This window comes from Cupressus sempervirens, chromosome 3 (assembly GCF_028749045.1).
Source record: "Cupressus sempervirens isolate cs-2001-9-10 chromosome 3, ASM2874904v1, whole genome shotgun sequence".
In the NCBI taxonomy this organism is placed as follows: Eukaryota; Viridiplantae; Streptophyta; class Pinopsida; order Cupressales; family Cupressaceae; genus Cupressus; species Cupressus sempervirens.
The window spans coordinates 498,769,115-498,779,795 of NC_143120.1; the positions used below are offsets into that span (position 1 = coordinate 498,769,115).

The 10,681-nt window shown below is 36.4% G+C and overlaps 1 protein-coding gene across 1 annotated transcript; it reads left to right on the forward strand.

Annotated features, from left to right (window-relative positions):
* The first annotated feature begins 4,282 nt into the window (after nt 1–4,282).
* On the forward strand, nt 4,283–8,007 carry LOC149567364 (cytokinin dehydrogenase 5-like). Its single transcript, XM_089820544.1, has 5 exons — nt 4,283–5,778; nt 6,456–6,583; nt 6,664–6,933; nt 7,079–7,341; nt 7,537–8,007. Exons 1-5 carry the CDS (start codon nt 5,061–5,063, stop codon nt 7,853–7,855), a joined length of 1,698 nt encoding a protein of 565 aa, XP_089676670.1. The 5' UTR covers nt 4,283–5,060; the 3' UTR covers nt 7,856–8,007.
* Nucleotides 8,008–10,681: the final 2,674 nt, after the last annotated feature.

Sequence of the window (10,681 nt, forward strand, 5' to 3'; positions counted from 1 at the left end):
ATTATTGTTAAGATTAATTATTATTATGTGTTATTCTCGAGTAAATTTGAATCCAAGGCCTTTGAGATGAGAGGCTCAAAATTTACTATTGCTTTCTAGGCTCTTGCATGACACAACTTCAACATAATTACAAGAAGCTTTATATTAGCAATTCATTTGGTAGGTGAATTTTTTTAATAAAGAATATAAAGCAAAAGTCAATAAATATGTTCAAATCATGGTGTTTGTGATTCTTGTCATCAAGATACAAGTTTTTAGTGGATGTTAAGTATGAAGTCCCCCTATGTGACCTCATTAGTTCATAGCTATGAGAACATATAATTGAGGTGTAAACATCTACCATTAATGATGGCTATGGTGTGGGGGCGATGAATGGGATTTTAATTGACAAAATAAAACACTTTGTAGTAGCAATTTAGATGACAACTGAAAATAAAGAATTATACGACTTTAAAGCATAAGTCGACAAATATAGTGCAATGCATGAATCATTATGTTTGTGATTATTGTCATCAAGATTCAAATTCTTACTAGATGGTAGGGATAAAATCCCCACATATGACCTCATTGATTTATAGCTATGAGGGCCGATGAGAGATTAAAGAAAAAGGAGTGACTAAGCTTCTACTACTAACAATGGCTATAGTGTGGAGGGTGACTAGTAGGGGTCCAATTGAAAACAAGAAGCTCGTGGTAACAATTCCCTTGACATATAAAAAGAAAGATCTATATGAGTTTACAAAACAAGTCAATAATGATATAGTGTGATGGTTAAATCACTTTGTTAATTATACTTGAGGCTTGCAATTAAGATAGAGGCTACATTTTTAGTGGTGCAATTCAAAATTGACTCTGATACTTAGTTGTGGGATATGTAGATGGAAGGTCCCGAAATAAGATTGGAAATCTAAAGGACTTGTACTTTCTGCCATAAACATGTGTGTGAAATTGAGTGACGTCTTATCATTGAGTTAGGTACCTTGAAGAAGTTTTTTGAGGAGACAATACTTCACAACACGCTTGGTCTCGTGATCAAGACTCGTAATAGAAAACCTAATATTGAAAAAAACTTGAATATTGTTCATGAAAAATATTGGTCATTCAAACTATTGATCTTATTCATTCATTTGTAACTTTAACAATTGATAAATAGGAGACATTTTCAACGACAAATCATATTCTATACATATAAACTTTTGGCTTTGATTGTCTTAAACCAAGGGGGTGTCTTCACTACCTGCCGAACAACCCATTTTGGGGTGTGCAGGGTGAAGCTAGTTCCCCTTGGGACACATGCTTATGTCCATAGTTTATAGGCGCCATCGAAACTTCAGACAGCCTTGAACCAAAAAAGGATAACCCACAACTTCAAACTCCACCACTACATGACACAAACTAGGCTGTTCACCCGTAATCCATTGCTTTCATAGCATTTACTATGAAGATTTCCCCATATAGTCTTTGTCAAACTTAGTCAGACTAAAAAATTCATTAGGTATAAGTTTAGGAAAGGTGAGGAGGATAGAAGACCCAACGAAGGTGGGGTGGGGAGGCGTATGTCACACGTGACGGAGAGGAGTATGTGAGAGGGCACCCACGTGAAGGCTTGTGGCTCGCCACCCCATGGGGATCTCCAAATCTTGGCATCTCACATTGTCTGGGCCCCATTTCTAGTTCCAATGGTCCTGACCAGCAGATATGCATGGATCATAATGAATAATGCCCTTTGCTGTGAGAGGATATGTGGTACAATTTAGTGGGGCAGCCGCCACCAGTCCTTTCCTCCTTTCTCTTTCACTCTCGCTCGCAGACTGGGAAAACCTTTTGCAGAAACGATGGTGAAATTGAAAATGAAAACATGGCCCCCACTCTAACCCCAATTTGGAGACCGGGCTCACTCATTGAATTTGACACCATCTCATTATGACTTTCCCATCGAGAAACATTATTTCTTATCCAACCATCTGTTTCACCACAGATCTTGCTCAGAATATTTCGCCTCCTAACCCACGAACCCTTCGGACCATTGTTTTTCCTGACCTAATGTTCAACTTTTGGATTCTCTGACAGATAGTTTGAAAAAGTTTGATGATGAGTTTCTCCGGTAAAAGATTTTGAGTGGAAAACTGTGAGTTTTAGTTGAAATCATTGGGTCAAGTTTATGTAGGGCATGATTTCGGTCTCATTCTTTATGATGTTGGAATTTTGTGTTTAATTTTCGTGATCTTTGGTGAGTTCATTATAGATTATTCAACTTTACCAACAGATCAAGGGTCCATGGATGATTTAGTATCTGTTACATTGTTGCGTAATTGATCCAAATGCCACATTAAAAACTAAAATGCTTCTCTTTTCACTCTCTGTTAGATTTTGATTGACTAATCAGGGAGATTCAAGAAAGATTTGGATGTAGATTGGTTGTGCAGTGGTGGTAGAATGCTTAAATTGGTGCTGACGTCATATTTAGGGAGAGTGAAATGTATCTTATCTATAGAATATCAACTTGAAATTGGTTGGGAGGAAAGTCCAGATGAAAAGATAAAAGAGTACAGTACACAAGTTAGTAATCTTTTCTATGGTAGGGATTTGAATGAATGATGCAAAAGATACAAACTCTTCTCTTCCATTCCTTTTTGAACTTTTCTTTCGGTCTATTTCACATTTAAGATGGTGTCAGCAAACTCTTGCTAAATCTAAGCTCTACAAGATATGTTTGTCTTTATATTAACATTGTATCAATAATAATAAATATATTTAACTTCATTCAGATAATGCCTCTTTTGGTACCTATTAACATCTTATTATATAATCATATCAAGTTCAATTATTTTAATCTTTCACAGAAATATGCATATTCATCAGAAGGTTCGCGGAAAAGTGGAATATACGGTAGTTCTATGTACCTCAGTATTAATTATAAATGTGTGTGTGCGCGCGCGCAGCATGTACATGTGTGTGTGGGAGGGGACGGGAGGTGGAGAGGGAGGGGGGATGGATGGTAGCGGCTGATTAATCCCGTTTTAAAATTGTACTGACTTTGTATATGTCAATGATCATACTAGATATCTCACATGATTCAATAGCTAGGGCAACATATATGCACTCATTTATTATGTTTTTAGTCTAAATGTATTATATTTATTCTATGTAAAGGTCCATTCTCGTGGCACCGCCATATGGTGAGTGCTTTCATAATTCGCACGGCATTCCTAGATTTAAAAGAAAGGAAGTATGTCCAAAGAAAATCAATTTCTTCCAGGTTTAGTCTAATCATCACCATTGAGATTAATAAAAGGTATAACCATAAATTATGGCCAATAAAAAGTGTGACCGTAGATTATGGCCAAAAGGTCTAGAAAAAGACAAACTTTTCATTTACTGCTGTTTTTCAGATAAACAACAGTTGAAAACTCCATCCTACAGATCTTCTCACATTTATAATACGAGAAAGAAAGCTATCAAAACTTTCAAACTATCAATATCACAACTCATTAACTCACCCAAGTTTGAGACGTCAAGCCTTCAACGTTTTCATATGTTTACCCTGAAAACACCAAGTTATTTTGTTTTATGTACATCTTCTTGGTGGCAAGCACTGTAAAAGTCTAAGACACCATGTGAGAGGTGATGAGCATGGAAAAAGAGTTCATAAACTTTGAAAAAGGCCATAACACAAGATAATTGCAGAAAGCTTGAGGGCATAACCATGGAGTAAGTGTGACATCATAGAGAAAGAAAAGGTTCAAAGGAGATTTTTGGGTGGTACTGGTGGGGGGAACATTCAATAAACTGCCACCCACCTGGGCAGGAGGAAGTTTTCATGCACGGGAAGAGGGTGTGGTTGGAAGGGGACAATTTGTCTCATACTTTACTCATCTTTCCACACCATCCCACGTGAAGTGTAAACATCCGCCATAGCTGCAATCTCTTGCTCTCCTAACGCCTACTAAGCAATATCCATCTCTTTTGCCCCACCTTTTCTTGCCCATATTTAAAGCTGTTGACTTTTTACCATGTACAATCTCTAATGTCACGATAAATTCTGCTACTTGGGTTTTTATATATAGCTCTTATAAGGTGAGTTCATTTAAGTTTCTTTCTTCTTTTTACCCATTATCTGTTATCTATTATTCTAGATAGGTACCTTTTCTTATCAATATTTTGAATCATACATTACAAAAATAGTAAGCTTGAAAAAAGGAATATAGTCATCAAAATGCTGAGCTATACTTTGTAGTACATGAATCTCTCTATTTATAGCTCTTACATTGTTAAGCTCATCAAGTCTTTCCTTCCCCTGCCCATCTCCTATTACCATTTCCCTTACCACCCGGATGCCTAGTTTCTCTTTATGAAGTGTTTGGGATTCATTTCTCCTTGTTATTGTCCGACTTGAGTTCAATAATAAGTCTCTCTTTTGTAGTAAACTCCAAGAAAGCAATTATTTTGAGCAATCTGAATGCAGATTTTGAAAAGCAGGGCTCTTTGCCCAAAAGAGGAAGAGGAGAAAATCTCCCCACTGACAGTGTAAGAAGATATTCTTTGTGGAGATACTATACTATATTCTATAACAAGCAGCTTGGAAATCGAGAAAGAGGCAGATATACTCCTGCTTGAGAATCTTGAATCTGGGCACTTGTCGACAATTTATATCTCCCCATGGCCTCTCTTTGCATGTGCCCCTCCTAGAATCTCTGCTTTGTATATTGTTCTTTCCTTTGTAAAAAGAAAGGAGAAGAGAGAAAAAGAGAGAGATTGTTTCTATGTAGTTTTTTTTTCAAAAATAAGGAAGAATAGAAAGAGAAAGATTGCTGCATGTAGTTCTTTCGTTGATAAAACAAGGAAGAATTAGAGACAAAACAAGGGAGAATTAGAAGATTGGTGTATGTAGTTTTTGGATTAGTCTTGTTTTGGCATGGATTAGAGTTGTTTTTGCATGGAGTTATTGTATTAGATTTGCGTTTTGCAAGGAGTTTGTGAATTCAATTGTATGAACTTCGTTTGTTGAATAGAATTACTATTCTGTGATTTATCATCAAGATAATAGAGAGTTAAAAGAAATGTCAAATCAAGTCGACTTGTTGAACGAAGGCAAACCAATGGCATTGTTGCCGCTGTTGGTGAAGTTATTGCAAAACAATGACTTTGCAGCTCTAGGGTTGGCACTGGATCTGAAGCTATTACAAAACAAGGATGTTGCTGCAGCTCTTGGCTTGGCACTAGAGCTAAAGTTATTGCAAAGCAAGGATGTTGCTGCGGTTCTTGGCTTGACAGTGGATCCCAAGTTATTATTGAGCTCTCAAAGTCCAAACTGCTGGCGTATTGATACCTACAATACCCATCTGGAAGCCAGAGACTTTGGAAACATGAAGCATTTATCTCCTGCAGCTGTGCTGTATCCTGGGTGTGTGAGAGACATAGAGAATCTCATGGAGTGGGTGTATGGATTGAGCCCAAATTATAAGCTGACGGTTGCTGCAAGAGGGCACGGCCATTCAATACATGGGCAAGCTCAGGCAGAAAATGGTGTGGTGATTAACATGGGATCTCTGAGAGGCATCGACGTGCACAAACATGAGTTGTATGCAGATGTCAGTGGAGGAGAGCTCTGGATCGACGTCTTGCATGCAACCCTAAAGGAAGGTGTGGCTCCAAGGTCCTTCACGGACTATTTGTATTTATCAGTTGGAGGAACTCTCTCTAATGCTGGAATAAGCGGTCAGGCCTTTCAGCATGGCCCCCAGATCAGCAATGTGCTCCAGCTCGAAGTCGTCACAGGTAATTAATTGATTATTCGGGATTGTTTATCAATGTTTCAAATCATATCCTATGACTCATCATCAGAATAGTGAATTAGACTCATCATCAGAATAGTGAATTAGAGAAGAGAAAATGATCATAGGAATAATGAATTGCAGAGCTGGATAGCCATTTCTCTTCTCTAACTCGGTATTCTCCCTGACCATTTTCTCCTTTCTGCTTAGATAACCATTTTCTCTTCTCTAGTTTAGTATTCCGATGATTGTTATCATGACCATTTTCTCCTTTCTTATTAGATAACCATTTTCTCTTTTCTTACAGAGTATTCTGATGATGAATCATAGAATATGATTCGAATAATTGAAGAAAAAACACACGCAATGAAAGATAATGTGAATTATAGAAAAAAAAATGGTCACCATGAAGATACTGAACCAGGGAAGAGAAAAGTCTGCCTGACCATTTCTCTTCTCTAACTCAGTATTCTCATGACCATTTCAGTATTCTCATGACCATTTTCTCCTTTCTGATTAGATAACCATTTTCTCTTCTCTTGCTCAGTATTTCGATGATGAATCATAGAATATGATTCAGAGTTCGAATCACATCTCACATACATTCCACTTTTGCTTTCTTGATTGAATATGCATAATTAAGCTAAGATCATGGTCTGATGGGTATGGATTTCAATGCAGGGAGAGGAGAGAAATTGGAGTGTTCTAGAGACCAAAATGCAGAGCTTTTCCATGCAGCCCTGGGAGGTCTTGGCCAGTTTGGCATAATAACCAAGGCCAGGATTCAACTTGAGCCTGCGCCTCAAAGGGTGGGTCTCAATTTCAGACTCATTGAAATGGAGTAACCTTGGAAGAAATTGAATTAACCACATGTTTTGTTTCTCAACAGGTGAGGTGGATCAGAGTTCTTTATTCAGACTTTGAAGCCTTCACAAGAGACCAAGAATATCTGATATCTCAGCCCAAGAAGAGCACTTTCGACTACGTTGAAGGGTTTGTGATTGTGAACAATGAAGGCCTCCTCAGCAATTGGAGGTCCTCCATTTTCTCTCCTCAAAATCCTGTCAAGGTCTCCACCCTCAATACCAAAGGCAAGGTCCTCTATTGCTTGGAGATGACAAAGAATTATGACGAGCAACACGCATTTCTTGTTGACAAGGTAGTTAGATCTCTGTCATCTATACTAAAAGTTTATTTGCATCAACATTTAATCTATATTCTTACCCACCCAAGTAGTTGGATTTCCTCAATCCATAATAATTATGTTATCCATATTCTTGAATCTAATCTTATCTTATGATCAGGAAATAGAGGCTATCTTGGCCCCCTTGAATTACATCCCTGCCTCGGTATTCACAACCGACCTTGGATATCTTGAGTTTCTTGACCGAGTTCATACTGCAGAGCTCAAGCTTCGTTCAAAAGGCATGTGGGATGTGCCTCATCCATGGCTGAATTTGCTCATACCCAAGAGCAAAATTGCTGACTTCGACTCAGTTGTATTTAAAGGCATCCTAAGGAACACCTCCAGTGGCCCAATTCTCGTCTACCCAATGAATAGAAACAGGTGGGTGGTCTTTACCATCAACCTTTGATAAATATAATAAATATGTTCTGTTTTGATAGATTGTTTTCTTTCTTTAACTATTAATATTATAAATACCCAAATACATAAATATGTTCTTGTTCTTATAGATTTTTTCCTTTCTTTAACTATAATAAACTCTGATTATTGATATTTTTAATGATGGTACTACTGTAGATGGGATGAAAAGACTTCGGCTGTTATCCCTGATGACGACGTATTCTACCTTGTTGGACTCCTCCGTTCAGCATTGCATTCTTCAAATTCTTCTACTTCTTCTCCGGGGAACAGTTTAGACGAACTGATTGACCAAAATAAGAGGATTCTTCATTTCTGCAGGGACTCAAAAATAGGAGAGAAGCAGTATCTTCCTCATTACACTACCGAAGCTGAATGGAAAGTTCACTTTGGTGAAAAATGGCCCAAGTTTGTTCAAATGAAGGCTTTGTATGATCCCAATGCCATTCTTTCCCCGGGTCAACAGATTTTTAATTGACCACCCTGATCTCTCTCCTCTAAACTACCATCCTCCTGAAATATGTATAGAATCTCCACATTCATCCAGAGCAGAGCTCTTTATTTGTATATATATATATATATGATTGTGAACAATGCAACAAAAGAAAAAAAGTTGTATGATTTATATTATTATCATTCTTGAATTTTTCATGGATTGGGTCGACTTTAAATTACTGTTTTTTTAAGATCAGTCTATCTTTGGTTTATGCTGACTTATTTTAACACCTCTTTAATGTATGCTGTAGAATGTCTAGATACATTATCATTATGTTTGAGCTTTTCATTAATCAGTCTAACCTTAGTTGTAAGTGTGATTAACTTGCAACATTTCCTTAGGACACTTAATAGAAGGAATTATGATTCATGTCATATGTTTGAACTTTTCTCGGAAGTATGAATCTTGTGATTATGTTTGAACTTTTTAAGGATCATATCATCTTTAGTTTAAGTGTCAATTATTTGCAACACCCCTTAAGTTACTCTATAAAATGAAGTATGATTTACGTCATTATTGTTGATATTTTTGTCGATTAGTTAAGAGTCAAATGCAGGGCCTTTCATTTGTTGTGGGAGTGCTCTAGTACCAAGCTATTGGAGCTTTTAAGACTAGTTCATTCTTAGTCTTAGTGTGGCTTTAATCCAATACCTTGCTAAAACACTAGAATTCTTGTGGTTCCTAGTCTCTTCTGGCTTTGATATGATGTTGATTTTTTCACTATCTAGCTGGGACTTGAATAAGGAACTACCAACCATTTTAAGACTATTTCATTCTTGGTCTAAGTGTGGCTTATTCTAATACCTTTGTAAAATAGTTTTAAATTCTTAGGGCACTTAGTCTCATTTTGGCATTGATAACATGATGAGTTTTTCATAAACCATATAGGAGTTGAATTAGGACCTTCCATATAATGCAAGATCACATCCTTCTAAAATGAGTCAATTCTTGGTCCTTCTGTCCCTTATTCCCAATAGTTTCGTAAAACACACTTTAACATTCATGGGGGTCCTACCCTAATTTTCCTTTAATGTCATATCGAGCTTTACATGGACCAGCTAGGACTTGAATCTAGGACCTTCCATTATTGTTGGAGTGTTCAATTATTGATCTACTAGGCATTTTATGACCAGCCCATTCTTGGTCCATGTGTGACTTATTCCCAACATCTCCTTAAGACACTGTAGAGAATGTTTGGAGCTATAACCCTTGTTTGGCTTTGATATCATGTTGAGCTTTTCATGGACTAGCTAGGACTTAAATCTAAGACCTCTCATTTACCAATGAAATATTTTATCAATAAATTATTGACCTATACAAGCTAAATTTATCTTTGATTTAAATATGACTTATTTGAAGCAATTATTTGTTTCATTAGTTATTAATGAAATATTTTACTACCGAATTGTTGACCCATTTAAGACAAATTTATCTTTGATTTGGACATGACTTATTTCAAACAATTATTTGGTTTATTGAATCTTAGTGAGGCCTTTAAAGAAGAAGCTTTGAGTAAGTAAATAAACTAGTTCTAATGGTCTCCATGACTCAAGAAATTCCAGATAGTTATGTGAGAGACCTAGTCCTACACAAATAGTTGATGTTTATTCTTAATGCTTTTTCAGTCATTTGAAAAAATATTTAAGGTTGCTAGACGTATATATCTTTAATATCATGTTGAACTTTTCATGGATCAATTAGAACTCAAATCTAAAACTTTCTATTGACAAATAAAATTCTTTGCCACTAACTTATTGAACCATTTAAAATATGACTCATTCTCAACAATTATTTGATTCATAGATATGAAAAACACCCACAACGAGAAATATGATTTGAATATGACTTATTTCCAACACTTACTTGGTCCACTCAGTATATGAAAAGAGACCCAGACCCACAACTCAAAAGGAACTTCAAAATTTGTAGGATATGTATTGAACCTTATTTCAAAAATCAACATCCTAGTTTGTCTTTTGGTGGTCTTCATCCCTTTCAAGGAAGATCGAGACTGCGATGGGAGAGTCGGCCATGGAAGCATATGACCAAATGTCACAACCCAGTTGGGCGAGCATTTAAAGAGCAGAATGATGAAAAATAACGTGTCATGAACCAAATCGGAATCCAACTCACTCAAGATTGTTTGACTAAAGTGCAACCACAATGTCATCCCCAACGTTTTCGAAGCCGACACTTTGTATCAGACTTCCCATTTGAGTTGATTTACAAGAAACCAAAACCTAAAAAGAGGAAATCTACTTTGCGATATCTCTTCCTTCTTGTCTGTGTCGATAATGGTAGATATAGAGTTATACAACATGATTCTCCATGGCACTTGATTCTGAATCCTTCATGACACGCCGACACTGGGCGAATCTCATATCACCCACAATTTTCTAGAAAATTTATATGAACATCTCTGGATTTCAATGATAGGTTCTAGATGTCAAGATTTTCAAAGGAGCCCTCAATGAATGATTGAATAAGTTTTAATGATCTTTTAAAATCAAGGGCTAGTAATTTTTTATAGACTATCATTAACATCTTTGAATCTTAGTGAGGCCTTCAAAGAAGAAGTTCTAATGGTCTCCACAACTCCATGAGTTGGAACCAAGAACAACATTGCCAATAGGTTGTATAATAGAATTGTCAATAGGTTGTATAATAGAATACTATAACATGCCTAGATCTTAATGAGACTTTCAAAAGGATATATTTTGAATGAGATATAATGATGTCTATAAGGCCATTAGTTTACGTGTAAGTCATTTTCTATAGAATATCATGAACATGTCTAGATCTCAATGA